General features: G+C 38.0%; 1 protein-coding gene across 3 annotated transcripts in view; it reads right to left on the reverse strand.

Annotated features, from left to right (window-relative positions):
* LOC108707097 (scavenger receptor class F member 2) overlaps positions 1-19,499 on the reverse strand; it is a 137,956-nt gene that overhangs the window by 44,459 nt on the left and 73,998 nt on the right. For 2 of the 3 annotated variants that reach the window (XM_018244055.2, XM_018244054.2), the window contains exons 2-6: positions 16,682-16,743; positions 10,343-10,444; positions 3,201-3,720; positions 1,879-2,097; positions 843-971 (exon numbers count right to left, since the gene is read on the reverse strand). In XM_018244055.2, the coding sequence (XP_018099544.1) occupies positions 843-971; positions 1,879-2,097; positions 3,201-3,720; positions 10,343-10,444; positions 16,682-16,743 (1,032 nt within the window). The remainder of the gene's footprint in view (positions 1-842; positions 972-1,878; positions 2,098-3,200; positions 3,721-10,342; positions 10,445-16,681; positions 16,744-19,499) is intronic. The other variant, XM_041580266.1, reaches the window with a different exon arrangement.

Consider the following 19,499-nt stretch of genomic DNA (forward strand, 5'->3'; position numbering starts at 1 on the left):
AGAAGGGGAGGAACATAAAATAAATACCAAATTAACAAAAAACAAATCTGTTAATTATAGGCCACATTTTTATGTGGTATAATGAGAAAACATGGCTCAGTCAGTGGTCTTAGAAGAACTGATTAAATTCTTTGCAATGGTTCTGTAACAATCTTACCTGGTGGTCTAGTGGGGGGACGGCAGGGACGCCTGCCACCCCCTCGGCGGGGACACCAAGTCGCAAGGCCGCGCCGTTCTGCTATTTCGGCACCGGCTCCAATTTAAAGGCGCGCAAAATTTGAACTCTATTTAAGGCTCATTAGGGTTGTGGGACCTTACCTGTTATAGGATTTGTTTCCTGGTGCGTTCTGAGCTTTGTGCTAGTTTGTTATTCTGATCCTGCTTTCCTGTTGTGACCCCTGCCTGGCTTTTGACGATTCTACATTCTGTATCCTGACCCCTGCCTGATCTCTGACCTCGATTCTGCCTCATCCCTCTGATTGACTTCCTGGTTTGACCCTTGCCTGCCTGACTTCGTTTGTACTCTGCCTGCCCCAACCCGGCCTGATCTGACGATTCTGTCTTATGCCTTGTACCGCAACCTTCTGCCCAAAGACTTTGCTTTCCGGTTGTGCCCCTCTGCTTGTCCAGAACCCCTTGCCTTGCACCTCTCGTTATAAGACCTGGCGGGATCTGAGTAGCTGAGGGCTCCTCCTGAGGCCAAAGGCGGCTGCTACAGGCAGAAGCACGAGCCGAGACCAGGGTGCTTGGCATCGGTTCTAGATTTAGGGTGCCAACCGTGACAGGTTCAGAAACTTGGGATATTTCAAGGGACAAAACGTGTGGGAAAACACAACACTTACTATGGTCCATAAGAGCCTGCACTGCATAGACATTTCCCAGTCTCAAAATGACACTCCCCATTGAAGCAGTCACTACAGACAAAGGCACAATTCTCTCCGTATGTTCCATTGCGACATTTTGTTTCACACCTAATTTGAAAAAGAAAAAAAGAAGAGTTTTAATGGTTTAAATTGAAAACTATGATTTGTGGAAAGGCCACATAGGCCCAGGCCTAGGGTGGCATGCTGCCAAGCTGCATCTGCTCCGAAGCACTGGGGACACAAAGGTTATACTATAATTTTGTAGATTTCAAGCACGCCAATAACCAGTGCCCCAAACCCAATGATGAAAATTTGTTCATATGCACGAATAACGAGCAGCAACAGGCCTAGGGGTGCCTGCTATGTAAATTTGGCCCAGCCTGCTGCTTTAAATTGCAGCAATATAACATAAAGATCCAATCAGCAATCAGCATTATTGATGCCTATGATTAAGGGAGGCTTTCCCAAAACACGTAAGGCATTTTGTTAACCCTATTGTTGCAATAAACTTCTTCTATATTACCCGGAGTGCCGTCTGATCGAATTGCTGATTGGATCTATATGACAGTGGGGACGCTGGTGGCTGAGCACACAGAGTTTCGTGGAGCTGAATAAAGAGGTATATAGCGGTGGGGTGAGTCTGGAGTCGCCATTTTTCTACTGACTAATATAACATAAATGCAAGAAATTAAAAAAATATAGCTGCACAATACATAAATGATCTAAATGAGCTGAACAATATTGAATAGAGCAACAAAGAAGGCAAAATTACAAGAAATCATCAGCACTTCTACAAGATATTTCCATCCCTATGACTTGCATAACTTTATAGAGAAAATGATATTCAGAAATATTCCAGATATTTACAAATTAGTGCACTGAATTGTGGTATTATGTATCTAAAACTATGTAGTCTGAGAAAGAGTAGACTCATGTGTGTACATACACCATGGTATCATAAATGTAATTCTAATTCATCAAAGGGTTTGAACAACGTGTCTGTAAGAACACTCACCGATCACCGATCCAGCCAGGATTGCAGTGAGAACATTTTCCGGTAATGTGGTTGCAAGTGTGCCCATCTTTGCACGGTGGGCACACTTTTTCACAAGCCTCGCCATAGAAGCCTTCAGAGCAGACTTGGTCACATTTAGTTCCATTCCAGCCAGCCTCACATGCAATACACCTTCCATCAGCAATAGTACAAGGCTGCTGTCCTTTGCACTGACCACATCTAAAATTGATGATTGAAATAAAGGTATTACTGAGTCCCAGATGATCATTTCACAAAAGGTGGTTTCCCTAAAAAGAAACTTTTCATTTGATGTAGATAGAAGCATTCTAAAATAATATGGGATTAGTGTACAGCTTTATTCCTTGTGGTTTATGAACTTCCATGCTCACATTCTCAGTTGCTTTATGGTTGGTAGTACAGGCAGGAACTTAGGAGTCATAATGAAAAATGACTGGGAGACAGCTTGAATAGATAAGCAATAAAACATGATAACTATAACACTGAACTGTTGTAACCAGGCAGCTTGGGTTAGTGTCTCCAACCAGGGGTGTAACTATAGAAGAAGCAGACCCTGCGGCTGCAGGGGGGCCCAAGGGTTATAGAGGCCCCATGAGGCCCTAATTCATATACAATTTCAATAAATATTGGTAAAACAAGTCAATCTCTAGACATTTTGGGGGCCTGAAAAATTATTTTCTGTTGGGCCCAGTAACATCTAGTTATGCCACTGTCTCAAACAACTAGAGAAAATTTTCAATTGAAGGTTAGAAAAAGGCATAATAGGAAGTAATTATTCTTAAAAATTGTTAGCTGTGTGTCAGCCATGTTCTAACATAAAGAAGTTTTTCCATTATATACCATTTAGGGTCAGGGCACACAGGCAGATTCGGGCCTGGTGACAAATCTCTTCTTCTTTGGGGCGACTAATCTCCCCGAACTGCCTCCCCTGCCTTACCGCCAGCTAAAATGTAAATCGACCGATTTTCATTATGAATTAGAAAAATAAATTCTGTATAAGCAAAGAAGATAAATATGTTGCAAACTGGGATATAAAATGTTTAATAGCAAAGATAGGCTATATCTTTGTTGAAAATCAATACTCCATGTCTGTGGGGGTCAATGTATGAATGGTGGTCATTTCAATGCAATGTCTAAACATCTAAGTTTACATAAGATGAACAAACTAGTGCAGGACCAGGCATTAATGGCTTATTTAGATACTGTAAATGAAATGCATGCATCCACAAGTATAATGGCAACTGTTGATCTGGAACAACTGGAAGTTGCCTATATATCCTAATCGAATGCATACAAAAGATTACCTTTTTCTGCAGCCTTGTCCATAAAGTCCTGCAGGGCAAGGTTCACGACAAAATTTCCCCCTATACCCTGGGTCACATGTGCAAGTTCCATCAGCTTGGTTGCATTTGCCCTTGGCACACTGGCAAACTCTTTCACATCGTGGGCCCCACAATCGCTCCCGGCATAGGCAACGGCCAGTCAGTTGTTCACATGGAGAATTGTTGCAAGAACACTGGTTATTACAGCTCCGGGCCCACCATCCAGGTTGACAGATACATCTTCCAGTTGCCTGGTCACATTGTGAGTTGGTACTGCAGTAACAAGCACTTGAACACTGAGGACCCCACCAACTGGGCTCACAGGTACATTTCCCTGTCTCTTGGTCACATCTTCCATGTTTACACAGACAGGGGGTGTCACAGTTGGGACCCCAGCGATTTGGATTACATGTACATTGCCCAACAACATCATCACAATGGCCATTAGGATAACAGGAACATTTTTCTTTACAGTCTGGACCCCAAAACTGCCTAGGACATTCTAGTATAAAAGAAAATAGACACAAATAAACATGTTATTTATTACAATATATATTTTTTTGTAAATGTCACAAGGAAAACACAAAACTTCGAGATTTTGCCTTAGCATCTTTAGGTAATAGTTTTTCCCAAATGATTGTAGGAGGTGTAAAAATTCTCTAATTCAAGACTGAGGTAGCAATTGTTTGTTTTGTTTAGACCCATCACCAGTAAGGATAAAGGAGTAGTAAAAAAAAAAACTTATTAACAGTGGTGATACAGTCGGTAGCGCCGTGAATGTTTTTTCTTATGACAAGAATGTATTTTGGCTAAATGCATTAAAGTTAATGACAATGCGCTCAACTATTCTGACTATTCTATTCCAAATTTTTGCAATGCATCAGATTTTTCGTCTGCAAATTTTCATTGCAGTTTTGCAAATGTAATCATCGGCAGCGAAACGCGGAAATTCGTGCCTGGCGAATTTATTCGCCCATCACTATTTATTGACTACTACTCCATTAAGCAAATCAGATGATTAGCAGCTCTTATGTATTACAGTACCTTTCAAAATTTGACATCATGCTCTGTTCTCATTATCTCAATTTATCTGCTAAAAGCTATAGGAAAAATGCTAATTCAAACAGGCATCGCACAAAATAAAAATGATCACAAACTCTTTTTATACGCAAAACATTAAAAGGGGGAAGAGGAGCAATTTTCCTTCCTTTATACTGTAGGGGACATTTGTGTGCAGAGAAAAGACTGTAACAAGGAGAGTTTCATTTCAAATGACCTACAAGCTCTCCAGGTATGCAATGTTTAACTAACACTGGCTTAAACAGGCTAGGATGCCCTTCTGTTTATAAAAAAACCATTACTGAATAGGTAAGCTGGCAATCATTTAAGAATAGCAATTTTGAAGGGCTAATTCTACTGAAATATAAAATGCAGAACAATGAATAAAGGGCCTACAAAATAGGCTATTAAAGTAGAAGACTGAATAAGCACACACATGAGGGCTACATTTCCCCCATTTCAAATCACAATTTTTCTATGCATGCAGAAGAACTGACACACTGTTGTACTGATTTATATGAAACTAAAGGTTTGTTTTCTTGTGCAGCCAAATGTCCCGGTGATACCCTGCAGGTCTCACACGGTTTGTTTTACGAGCAAACAGCTGGAAGTATGGATTAAGATACAGTTATTGCTCAGACTCAATGGATAATCCACTGACTGAACAAAACGCCATTACCAAATCAGATCCTTCAGACAGAAAAAGCAAAGTGATTGACAGCAATGAAAAGTGACATGAAGCATTACAAGATAAGGTTTTACTGTGTAACTGCACTGTATTTCACAAACACAGCTCATATAATATAACTGTATTTCCTGTAAACTCAGATATATGATACGTAGGGGGATATTCATTATAGATCAAATTTTTCTCATTATATTGAAAATAAAAATATGCCTAACTCCCAATCATGGTTTGGCTTAATTTAATAAAAAATCCAAACTAAAATTGTAAGAGCAGGACAAAATCTTGCAGCAATTCGGATCGTGCAACATTTTCAAATTGCCGCATAAAAACTAACATTTTTGGCTTTTCGAACAAAAATCAGCGTCAAACAGCCCAAAACTCTTGAACATCTTAAGGCAAAAAACATCTTTCAACTGTAAAAGGGGACATTTGCCATTGATAAATCTTGAAACATTTTAGGTAATTTTTTCCTCTAAAAATTCGAGTTTTTCTCCTTACAAACTCAACCAGAAAAATTCACAACAGATTAAACACTAATGGGAGAATGTAATATTGGTCGCTAACGCGAAAATCGTTCACAATTCATTCACAATGAGAATATATGTACGCAAAGTGAACAATTTTGCCTTTGCCCTTCACACAACAGTAGGATAGCAATTGTGAATTCTATAGTTAGCAATAGTGTGTAGTATATGTAATTAATAGGGATGCACCGAATCCAGGATTCTGTTCGGGATTCGGCCAGGATTCGGCCTTTTTCAGCAGGATTCAGATTCGGCTGAATCCTTCTGCCTGGCCGAACCGAATCCGAACCCTAATTTGCATATGCAAATTAGGGGTGGGGAGGGAAATCGTGTGACTTTTTGTCACAAAGCAAAGAAGTAAAAAATATTTTCCCCCTCACACCCCTAATTTGCATATGCAAATTAGGATTAGGGTTCGGTATTATCTTTCACGAAGGATTCAGGGGTTCGGCCAAATCCAAAATAGTGGATTCGGTGCATCCCTAGTAATAAAGCTTCTTATTTACTTGTTTTGCCATTAGTTTAGGAATATTTGTTTTCGAGATGTTAATGTGCTTTATATTGGCAATAAACACTTCTTGTCCATATATGTGCCCATGGAAAACATACCACATCTTATAAATATCACAGATTTACCCTTCTGTTTTGTCAACATCAATACAGCTATGGGATACGTTATCCAGAAACCTGTTTTCTAGTAAGCTCCACATTAAGGGAAGGCCATCTCCCATAGACTCTATTTTAAAGAAATAATTCAAATTTGAAAACTGGTTTTCTTTTTCTCTGTAATAATAAATCAGTACCTTGTACTTGAAAAAAACTTAGATATAATTCATTCTTATAGGAGGCAAATAAATCCGACTGGGATTCATAGTTAACATGATTTTTAGTAGGCTTAAGGTATGGAGATCCAAATTAAATAAATATCGTATGCAGAAAACTCCAGATCCAAAGGATTCTGGATAATAGGTCCCACGCCTGTACAATGACATCGTTAAAAATAATCTTTATACAAGCAGATCCTGGGTTAACTATAACATGAATTCTTGTCACTGCCCTTTGTTTATTATACATTATATTTTGAAACCATAAAGCTATAAATGAACAAGGGTATGGATGGAGCACATCAAACGCAGTCTCTGCCGCAAAACATTCTTTATTGCATCACAACATGTTTCGGACCCCAAGGATCCTTAATCAAGGGATCCTTGGGGTCCGAAACATGTTGTGATGCAATAAAGAATGTTTTGCGGCAGAGACTGCGTTTGATGTGCTCCATCCATACCCTTGTTTATTGAATTTGGCTTTGGGCTTCCTGGTGTGGCCTGACTGGAGAGTGAGCACGACTGCACAGGTGAAGGTGTTTGAACAAACCCGCTCAAAGTTAAAGCTATAAATGAGCCAAGGCTCTTAACTGTAAGATATGCCATTCTTGTTTGGGTCCTACCTAAACTGTGTTTCGCCGCCCGAAAATAAATTCATGAAACTGCAGAAAAAATTCTCTCTGACCAAAGAAATTGTCGCTCACATAAAAATTTTGTGCGACAAAAATATTCGGACCTCCATTGACTTTAATGCATTTGGATAAAATAGTCACGCTTATAAAAATTGCCGCCCACGTCAAAATTGTCACGCGTCAAAATTACTTTGACGCCCATTGACTTCAATACATTTAACAATTTTTTTGCAGTTTCACAAATTTTCCGGTGAAACGGGACACATTCGCCCACCACTGACTATTTGCTACAGAACTGATTTCCTAATGAAACTTATCAGAAGCACAATCGATAAGGCACTTTTAATGGATCTGCATATTTTGGTAATATGCTTTTCTGTGAACTGTATAAGTAGCCACCGAAAGTTGATGTTTTGCGTCACCATTTGAGTTAACACATGAGCTAAGTGGTCACACAGTGATCTACTTGTGTGTAGTGATGGGTGAATCTGGGGCGTTTCGCTGAATAATTTGTGAAATGGTGAACATTTGCGAAACGCACTGAAGAAAATAATTTTGATGAGCGACAATTTTTGACGCAGTTTCACAAAAACATTTGCGGGCGGTGAAATGTGGAAATTCTACGCGAATCCATGCCTGGTGAATTTATTCTCCCATTACTACTTGTGCGCACAGTTGGATTTTCCCACATGAAGGCTACTCATTGGACTCACTAAAGACTTTTTATGGATTGTGCCATTTTACACATTATTATGTTTAACCTATGTAACTGACCTTATGGGATGTTTTTCGGAATCAATGTTTCTGTAATTTTAAAAAAATTATTTATACAATTACCCACAATGCACTTTGAGAGGTAAACAGTCAAGGAATGCTTAAATACTTCCTTTGATTTTGTTCTTTCACACTTGATAAAGGGTCTAGCCCGAAACATGTTGTGTTGCAATTTTCCCCAATAAAAGCACTTGCAGTCATAGCTAATGCTCTGGATTTGTCCTGCTTCTCACAATGATACTCGAATAGAATTATAGAATAATTCTATGCAACTTTCAGTGCTTTTAAAGTTATTTGTAAAAACAATTGCTATTGAAAGCAACATTTGCGTAACTCCTGGTTGTTACTTTTAAACAATGTTGCAAAAGACTTAGTTCCCCAACAAAGACAGGTCTGTTAATCAGCTGCCTTGTCTTATTTTGTATCAACAGTCTGAGCCATCAGGGCAAGGAATAGAAAGATACAGACAAGCACTGCTTTTAATGGTTTTACGTATAAAAAATAACTTGAAAACCATAGATAAATTGTAATGAATGTCTTTTGCAAAGTTGCTTAGAAATATTAGAATTTTTTTCGTGGGTTGAAATTCCCTTTAAGATAAATATCAGTTATATAGACATTCCAACAGTCAATAACTAAGTGAAGACTCCTGAGAAGCTGTCAGAGAATAGACAGAATGGGGGAAGTGGAGGTAGGATAACCGAGCAGCTTGGAAACATAATGGGGCCAATTCAGGCAGACTGGGCATGGTCAAAAATGGCCAGGATTCAATCCAGAAATGCTGATGTCTCGTTATATCAGACAAACTGGGGCATGGCCAAAATTCAAACATGATTCAGTTAAAAAATCCATACAGATGGTTATTTTACTGTATTTACATACAGTAGCATTGACTAAATTGGCAGTACAGAATATTTATCATTCACATCACTCTCTGCCCCAATGGAGCTTACGATCTAAAGACCCTATCATACACTATATTCAGATTTATCACGCATAAATTAACCTTCTTTCAAGCTCCTTTGTTTATATTTTCAGATTTCCTAACTGGAAATCCATGTAGTCATGAATTTCAGAGTATATGTCAGAGCATACTTTGGGTGGAGTGCAGAGTATATTATTATCCTTTTTGAAAACGTGCCAAACGTGATTTCACAATATCCTTGCACAATATCATCTCCTTCTTTATCACATGATGGTCAAGCATGTAGCCGGCTGTAATCCTTCACCAATCAGCTACATTTTGCAAGAACAGTGTGTACAGTTTTACTTCCTTGTACTTGGCAGGTGCTAGCCAGGCCTAGTGAAATGCATTAGCATGTGGGCAAAAAGCCTTTAAAATATATTAAATATATAACTCGAATTATATAAGAAAAAAATGTAAACTGGAACAAAGTTGTAAAAGCTCCAGTTACAGTCCTTGGTATTCTTCCATGTAGTGTGCTTTTTCCCATGAAGGTAGAATTAAGAGAAATGGTGAGACTGATGTTTATTCTCTATGGGGAGATTTGGATTTGGATATATGAGTTTACGAATGCCAACCTCAAGAGCACAGTCCTCCTCATGTTTCCAAGAAGCCTGTTTGTTATTAATGCAAAGTGCTGAGTAACGTACTAGGGTTATATAAATAAAACGATGGTGACAACATAAAGAAAGGTATGATAAAACATTTATGGAGCAAACAAAGGTTTAAATATGCACTATTTTGGATAATTCTTTTTTAAATTGTTTGAATTGCAGGTTGCATTCCTTCGTCTGTTGCAGAACTACAAGCCCTTAGCATTCAAACGGATCACAATGTTCAAAGAAGGACGAGAAGCCTTTTCATCAACTACAGCCAAGATAATTGTGTTGCCAGAGAAAGGTTGGAATCAGTGAATGTGTCTTCTGATAACTGTTCTCTAAACAACTCAGAGCACGGAAATCACATAGCACACAAATCAGGCCCCTTGGGATCACATTTAGACTAAAGGAAAAGTGTCAAGACAAGGAAGCAGAAATATTTTCATTACAAAGAGCAGCAACACTATTTTATATCATACATGTGTGAAGCCCTTTGTTTGTTGTTAGTCTCAACTTTACATCAACCAAACTGCTTGTTGCATTACTGCCTCTAACCTTAGTTTTCAAACTCCGAAAAGTTCTCACTATTTTCTGAAAGCTACTTCAACCAAATCCGCACAGACTTTCCCCCCCTATTTATCAATAGAGTTTCAAACTTTTCATGTGCATAAAAAGTAACAATAAAATCATGAAAAATCTGAATTGTAAGATTTTTTCACATTTTGAGCTCAAAACCTACGATTTTTCCATAAGATCGCCTGAAAGCTACAATTTTTTTAGAATCCCAACGCAACCCAGAAAATCTTCCAACTGTCAACGGGACATCTGCCAGTGACTTTTACATGTTCTAGGCAGATCTGAGTTGGAGTACACTTTTTAATCGGACTTTTAACACCATTGGACTATAAATCCCCAAACAATCTAGGTTTTTTTTCTTTGAAAAATTCAGAGCTTAATAAATAACCCCCTAAATGTTGGAAGGTATAATTTAAATATATAGCATCGTCCTCACGTTATCATCATGAAACAGTATAAAAAGCAATAGGAATCTTGAACTTACTTGTTTCACAGTTTGCACCAAAATATCCATGGCGACAACGGCATTCATTGGGCCTTACGCAGACTTCATTCTCCTTACATGTAAAGTTGCCTTCGCATATAGCTAAAGTAGAACATGAAAAGGATGGTACAGTTACAAATTGATATTCATAGGTTTACAGAGTGATACAATGGAACGGACTATGGGATATGCCAAAACAACAGCAATCTCATTCCAATATAGAAAAAAAAAATTATTTATCGCAGTATATGTTTTAGTTTAATGACGGTTACCCTTTAATCATGATTAAAATCCTGTCACATTTTATATTTAGTATATAAGGGAACCAGTGTACCTTCATCTGCTTCACAAATGCTGTGACTGTCAGGTATATTAAAAATGATGTCTGTTTTACCTTGTATGCATTTATGAATACCAAGAACATAGGCACACGTATTTTGTGTACTGCAAGGTGTTATGATTGTATATAAAGCATTGTATGCCTGTTTCCTTTTCTTCAACGTTTATCTAATGAATTCTAAAAACAATGTTGCTTATTTCTTTAATTACTGAGTCTGCCTGGTTTAGTCAGGGGGGCGGTTCTGTTCTATAAATATAAACTGGAGAGGTCAATAGAGATGGTCCAGCACATTGGCAAAAGCAAGTAGAGGCGCAGTACATTTGGCAGGAATTGTAACACGTCAAAAGGAATGTTATAAAAAGCTCTGCAAATTATAGCAGCCATTGCAAGTCACTTGGACTCTGTACATACAGATATCATCAGCTTCAGATCTGGCAGCCTAATATGGGTGGTTCAGAAAGGAAATTGCCTGACTGATTGGCTTAAATCTGCTTACAGAGCATCCGGATAACAGTTATCTGCCAGGAATACAATTTGTCCAGTAGTAACATAAAGTATTTTAAGTAGGAAGTAAAACAGATTTTGCGTGCAATCTCATTTACACATTTTGCCCACAATCTGTATCTTGGGAAATCATTGTACAGCTGGTTGGACCTGTTCAATAAGGAAAATTACAAAATTCTGTTTTTCTTTTTTAATTCTTTTGTTATGCCATAAAATGACCTCCCTTTAAACACTATAATAAAGAAGAAAACTAAAAGATATAAAAAAAGAACAAAGTTCTTTGTTGTACAGTGGTCTATAAAGGGGCCTATAAAAAGTGGTACGGTGGCAGAAGCAATGCTTATAGCAAGACTTTGGCTTTGAGAATTAGCATACTTCATTTTTAGTGTCAACGTTCCTGCCATTCATTCAGCAGCATGAAATGGCAGAAATGGAGAAGAATGCAACTAAAGATTGTTCAGGTGATGCGCCATTCAGTTGAAATAGTTCAGAAACCCTGGCAAAAATATTTAACTATCATTTATTGATGCAGACATACATGGTTCATTTCAAAACATGTGCCTGAAGAAAGTGATGCACTATGGGACTTGTAGTGATGCTGATCCTGGTGCTTCCTTATTATATATCTTGGGCTGGTAGTGAGTCATTTATATTCATTTCATCACCACTGCTTCTGTATGTAAAGCCTTATGTGCTCAATAATCTCAATTTGGTACTTCGGGGCATATTTATCAAGGATCGAATTTCGAAGTAAAAAAAACTTCGAAATTCGACCATCGCATTTGAGTACCTCGATAGTCGAAGTATTTTTTCCATCGAAAACAGCCGTATTCGGTCGAAGTACGATCAAAGTAAAATCATGCGATTGAACGATGGAACGATTGGACGAAGAAAAACTTAGACTTACTTACTTACTTAGACAAACTTGCCCAAAAGCCTCAGATAGGTTCTAGGAGGTCCCCCATAGGCTAAACAGCAATTCGGCAGGTTTAAGGTGGCGAAGTGTCGAAGTCGAAGAGACAGCACTTCTATTTTCGAGTGGTCGAATTTTCGAAGGTTTTTCAATTCGAATCAAAGTCGAAGACGAATTTGGCCTATTCGATGGTCAAAGTACTCAAAAATCACTTCGAAATTCGACGGTTTTTAATTCGAAAATTCACTTTGACCCGTGATAAATCTGTCTCTTGGTGTTGGCAATAACTAAGTGAATTACCCAAGGCCACAAAAAAGGTAAAAATGGTTGCCAAATGCCTGTCTGACCTGAGCCAATTCATTCTCCCCTGTGACGCTGGTATCTACAATAAAGGCAGCATTTAGAACTGGCTTGTTCCGTATGGTTTAAGTAAACCCCATCTGTTACTGCATTATATCCAAAATATGTTCTCCTTCAGCAGAAAGCATAGCCTATTAAAGGCATCTAACTTTCCTTTTTTGCATGTATAAACTGTAATTTGCCCTGGCATGTTACTGCTGTAACAGAAAATATGTGGAAAATGAAGTCTATTTATACAGAACATAGGCTATATTTCCCTTTAACCGGATTGCATAGCCAGAACAGTACAGCACAGCAATCGTTTGAATGGAAAAAAGGTGCAATAATGATCTACTGTATTTTACTGGAATAACAAGGTGATACAAGGTGAGCCATTAGAGCCTGGACTTGAATGGTTTGCTATTTTTCTGCTTCAACTGCTGCTTTATTATAATGGTTATGGCTGCAAAGCATTTTATTGCCACAATTTTCTCCAAGAAAAGTTATGGCAGTAAAACATACAAGTATTGCTTGCAAATACAGTCATTTGGAGACCTACCATATGCACCAGGATTCTGGTAGCATATATATATATATATATATCTATATCTATATATATCTATATATATATATATCTATATATATATATAGATATATATAGATATATATATATATATATATATATTATATATTGTATATATATATATATATATATATATCTATTTTCAGTGTTAGTACTAACTGTGTATACTGTGCATATTTTTCCTCTTCGTCGTGTATAGCATCTCATATACACATACACAGTGTCTTCCTTATGTTCTGAACAAACCTTTCCCGTGTCAGTTATTTATTTTTGTATTAAAAATCAGTAGTGTGTATACAGCTGGCTTCCAGCATGAATTTAATGCTTGCTCAGTGCAGAGTTCATTAGATATTCAGCCATGAAGCCATTAGCTTATATATGGTGTGCTTCTCAAGCAATTTTCTTCCTGTTCTGTGAATGTTTAAGCCGTGTGTAATGCTAAAGGATTTGCATTGGGAATGCCTGCCAGCGTAGAACAGAGCCTTTGCTATACATTCTCATAAAACCTCCTTTCCACTCCTCCAAGGCAAATATACTGTATATCAAAATCACTAGGTGTCATTAACAGTCATCACACTATGCAGATATCACACGTGATAATTAAATATCAGTTCTCATATATACATACAGTAGTTGCTCTTGGCACAGACTAATCTTCATTACTCCACACTTTATTATACATATGTTAACATTTTGGATATAGTGGAACATTGTTACAAATCAGCACCAGTTTTGAGATTCATGGAGGCCTATTTATTAAAAGTTGAAATTTAGAGGTTTTTGAATCCATGATTAAAACTCTATGGGGTAGATTCACTAACGGGAAAATTTTTCGCCAGCGTCAGCTTCGCACAGCTCGTACCAGTTCCCCAGGTGCAAATGCGCTACGACTACGCCAATTCACTAATATGCAGAGTTTCATCCTGGGTGCCGAACGATGGCGACTTTTCACTAGCATTACTTCGGCAGTGCGATCATTTGTTACCGAAGATGTGCTAGCATTCATTTGTACCTAGCAAAAATTCGCTAGTGATCTTGCGCTTAGGTCAATTTGCATAGGGCGGATAATTTAGAGTTGTATGGAGGTCTTTCTTATAAATGTTGCTGCAAATGCTTGAAGTTACCCAGACCACTGTAAAATGAATGTTCCATATATAAATGTCTGGAGAAAAGGATTTTGTTAGGACTTTTGCAGTCAAACCCACTTCAAAAAAGGAAAAGTCACCAGCATTTTTGGAACTTTAATGCATTTTTGGCACACAGAATATGATGTAAGTGATAGAAGATTGAGGAAGATCTAACTTCTTTTTTCAGCACTTCGTCTGGTCTGAGGTGGCGAAAGAGGTAGCGCTCAGTAAAATTCACACGTTACTGAATTTGCAGAGTAACGACCTTTCGCCAGAGCGAAAAGTCACCTGGCGATAGAGTCTCGATGGTTTCTTTCGATGTGAATTGGCTCCTGCGCCTGTTTCTCACATTTTGAGAGATAAATATGATCTGCCCCATACGATTTAAAGGATAATGCACAATGTGAACAGTTTTGCGGGAAACTTATACAAGTGGTATCCCAAACCCAGAACAATACCCAAGGTCCCGGTCACAGTTCAGTCTACTGCCTATAACAGACACTTTTCGCTTCGGGAGGAGCTCTCCGCTACTCTGGTGCCTCCAGGTCTTAGTATGAGAGGACCAGGGAGAGAGAGTTCTGGGCAGGCAAAGGAACCGCACGTGGTACAGGAACGGAGGACAAGAACTGTAGTCGGAGTCACAGGCTGGGTCAAACACCAAACAGGCAGAGCAGTAAAGTATCAGGAGACGGGAGCATAGTCGTGGTCACAGGCCAGGTCAGAATTTTTTATTGACCTGGGCTCTAGATAAAGAGGAACACAGATCTGGACTTAAAGCTGCCACAATCACTTCAATAGACACAATAGTTTCAGGTACAAACTCTTCCCTGGAGACAAAACTTTTAGAGAGTTTCTTTTCCCCTGGTCTGAATGTTACAGTGAAATTGAAACAGATAAAGAATGAGGCCTATCTAGCCTGTCGGGGGTTTAAGTGTTTAGCTCATTCAATGTACAACATATTTTAATGGTCAGTAAAGACTGAAATCACATGTTTAGCACCCTATAGAAGATGTCTCCACTCCTCAAATGCCCATTTGATGGCCAACAATTCCTTGTTACCAATGTCATAATTCATCTCTGCCGGAGAGAACTTTTTAGAAAAGAAAGCACATGGATGAATCTCATTGGTAACAGTCATTGTGACAAAACTGTCCCCGCAGTAATCCCAGAAACATCCACTTCCACTAGGAAAGGAAGGGAGGAATCTGGATGTTGGAGAACAGGGGACAAAATAAAGGCTTTCTTTTGCAATTCAAAAGCCTTAATCACTCCATCTGGCCAAATACTAAGGTCCATCCCTTAATTGGCGATAGCAATTGGTTTAGCCCCAAAACCTCTGTATGGCACGAAGACACAGAGGTTGTGCCCAATCTAGAATGGCCTGAACCATGGCTGGTTCTATCTCCAACCCCTCCTAGGACAGATGTACCCTAGAAAGTGTACCGAAGACATTTTTCAAGTTTAGCATACAGCTGATTTTGTCTTAACCTACTTCTTGAACATGAATTTCATGATCTACTAGACTCGAGGAGTAAATTAGGATATCATCCTAAAAGATCACAGAAGATATCGTCCCTGTTGCACCCCCATTAGACCACCAGGCACAGAAACATTTTGTGAATCCAGAAGAGAACTTAACAAACCCATAAGCAGAAAATAGATTCTACATGGTTCATTTGTGCTACTGCATTGTGTATATAATTCAAACTTCTTATTGGAATGGAGTTGTTAAAGTTATGTAAATACATTTAGATTTTTCATCAGTTTGGAGCAGGCCATGCGTTATGCTTTTTATACCAACTTTTCATAGCCTTAGAGCAGAATGGGCAACTTCTGAATGCTGTGCCTGTGTGGGGCCCAATCAGCCAAAGATCTGTCCCGTAACCTTTGCGTATTTTCTAGCAATTTACCTTTGGAATCTCAAATATTTTAAGTGCCTTTTTTAAGGCATTACCAAAACAAGCAAATGTGAAAACTACGTTAATGAAGAACAGCATCAAAGGAGCATCAAATACAATTCTCAGAATGGGGGCTGGAATCAGTGTAAATGCTGGTTGATTGCTAAATTAAGTGAAATGTGAAAAGTACAGGGCACACAGATGGTATTAGCACCCGCTTTGAGGAGGGATTTCTTTCACAGCCTCCTTTGCACTGGGGGCCTACATAAGCAATTGCCGTGCTCCTAGTGAAATGCATAGTAAATCATGACATGCATCTATGTACCAGAAATTATACAATTTGAACACACACACAATGAAAAAACATACGTATGCTACAATATTATGGGCATTTCCCCTAAACCTATAGGTCTTGGGCATCATGGGTAAAATAATGTGCAAATTGTTTCATCTATTTTATTACACCTGCATTGACAATGATACTTCTGGAGTGGAATAAAAAGCATGGCATTACTTTTTCCTATATTTTGCAAAATATCAGTGAATGGGCCATGCATCCAAAACCCAAATATGTCCGGTACACGTGTGAATCCTAGGATGAAAATCCCACAACATATTATTTTTTCACCACATACCTATTAAACATTCTTCACCTTGTTGTTTCCATCCTTGGCAGCACACAAACCCCGTTGAGCTGCTACAGAGAAGAGACAAAAACCAGAGAAACAAGGACTGTTACAATCAATTACTCACATTCAGTTTAAACTTTTAATACGGTTTACATTACTCTCTACTTGGACATGGGCTGTAATATACACTTGCTTGGCAAAATGTAACAAACACACATCTATATAGTGTTACACGCGACAATCATTAACATTAGAGAAGCAGGAATGCAAAGTAACTGTAGCCCGACAACTCCATTAAAAATACATTCAATCTTAGAACTTAAAAGCAAAATCAAAATTACAGTATATAATTGGCTTTAACAGATTCTGACAACCTCATTTTTCTCCAAATGGACACACAGGTAAGCCAGGAACCGCTAAAGGTCTTAACAGTTTTATAGTTTTGAAACATGAGCTTGTAGGTATCACATTGTTTCTTGGCTACTGTATGATGGACAATAAATCTTGTGGCCGCCTTTGAATTGTTCTGTTTGTTCAGGCAGACACCCAAAAATGACTGGAATAGCAGGAAGTGACTCTATAGTACATAGATATTGGTCGTAATGTTCTGGCCACCAGCATCGAAATTTAAAAAAAATGAAAAAGTGAACTGACTGATGGGGGGGGGGGGTTGAAAATAACTGGTCATACAAGCAGAATCTGCATCAAACTTGCCCAACAGATATTAGTCAAACAGCCCATTGTGTTGGCCCCATACACATTAAGCTATTAAATCATCAGTTTTAGAGTTGGACTGTGTATGTCCAGCTTTGATTCATTCAGGTGTAGGGGACTAAGATCCTTCCCATTATTTATTCTTAGAGATATAAGGCTATTAATGAATTTACAACTTTTATATTTAAAACCAGTTCTACTTAACACATGTATTACTTGAATTTTGTCTTCTAGAAACTTGGAAAATGCCATCTTGAGAATTCTAGTACACTAATACTGACATAATGACTTGCACCACTGATGCCCAACATTTGATGGCAGGCTCTATCAGCAGGCCAGGTTTTCAATTTAACAAACACTTAAGCAAAATAGCAATTTCAGCCATGCTAATTAGTTCAATTTTATAGTGATAAATACTTAAGTCCTTGCCAGACAGTTGATCTTAAAATATTTATTTTGGACACCTCTAGGTTTGAAATGCAGGAATTCAAAAGATGAATTGAAAAGTATAAGGGCAACTTAAGATACAGGAACTGAAACAAAAGACCTTATTTATTTGCTTTGTGTTCCCTTCCAAGGGTGACCTGTAGCTAACACATGCCTGGACCAGTATGGTTCTTCTTTGGACATTTGTGCATATAGGCTTTTCAGTTGAATCATAAAACCTTGAACCTGTCGGCACAATTGCTTTGGAATGTTGTGTTTTGATTTTGCTAATTGAACTCTTTTTTAAATGCTTGTACTCCTTTACCTTTGGGGCTCATCTATGGTCAAGGTTAACCAAAAATGAAAATGGGGTTGCAACAGGAGCATAAATGAGCATATGGAAAGCAGTGGATGTTAAAAAGTATTCAATTTGGGATTGTGTCATTACTTGTGTAAATGTGTCATGTCTAATTGTGTCATTAATAAGCTTATTTGTAATGTTAATGTGCTGATTGTATGAATATTAGGTAGTGGCTCCTTGTAAAGTGATGAACTCCCATGAGATATACAGCATTTTACATTTAAGGATCATAAGAGACATGAAACACAACAGCTTTTAAGACAATTGTTGCAGGAAGGGTAAACAGGTGAAATTTTCAAAATTCCATTTGAAACAAACATTGTTGATGAATTACCCAAATTTACCAAGCCATAGGATATTCTAGGATATGGCATAACTGGGACATTTAAACTGACATATGGTTTTCATTTAGACTTACCAAACGTTTAGGGGCTACAGTAATAACATTCAGGAATAGTTTATTGGTCAACTTGTCACAGTCTAATGGAATTTTGCTCCGCTCTAATAGAAAATGCCATATAATCATCACAGAAAAAACACACTGCCAGTAAGTCATTGCTTCTATTTTGCTGTAAGCCTGAACCAGACCCCAAGATGATATTTAAAAATATGCAAGTTAATTAAAATCCCCAGTAGGTGTGTGCTATAAAAAGAAAAAGCAAACATACAATAAAAGATAATGTCTAGCAGCCCTTGATATGAGCTCCCTCTTTCTTCGTTGGTTCACTGCTCTTTATGTCTTGGCAAAGGCTAAAAGAGGGAATGTAGAAGTTCTAGGTAGCAACTTTAGCTGCATTTATACTGCTCTATAAAAATATGTATTTTGTGCAACACTTCATCTTAAGTAATACAAAACATAAAGCAGTTACTTTAAAACAAAGGCAAAAGATTCTACAAATAAAATAGACACAAATCCTAATTAGAAGGACCACCAAAATAAGCTCTGTCATGTTCAGCCATGTTTTATCTGTTGTCTTAAAGCCCCTCCCAGTTTACATTGTTCAGTGGAGCATTACATAAGACATATTCAGCATCTGAGCACTGGATTGCTGGACCTTTAACTGGATTTTTCTTTTACTCAGCCTTGGTCTCTGTATATTTCACAATCAATATTACTGGCCATATAAATGTCTTGAAATGTGCAATAAATAGATATTGGCATCTTTTTTTAATTAACCCATTAAATATATGTGTGTATATACTCAAGCACACATAACAGCAAAGTCTGTAAACAGTTCTGATTTGCTGAGTTATTGATTGACAAGATATTACATTTCCAATAGAAAATTGTAAGTCAATGGTGTAATGAGCTGGTAAGAAAAG

Source organism: Xenopus laevis, chromosome 1S (assembly GCF_017654675.1).
Source record: "Xenopus laevis strain J_2021 chromosome 1S, Xenopus_laevis_v10.1, whole genome shotgun sequence".
In the NCBI taxonomy this organism is placed as follows: Eukaryota; Metazoa; Chordata; class Amphibia; order Anura; family Pipidae; genus Xenopus; species Xenopus laevis.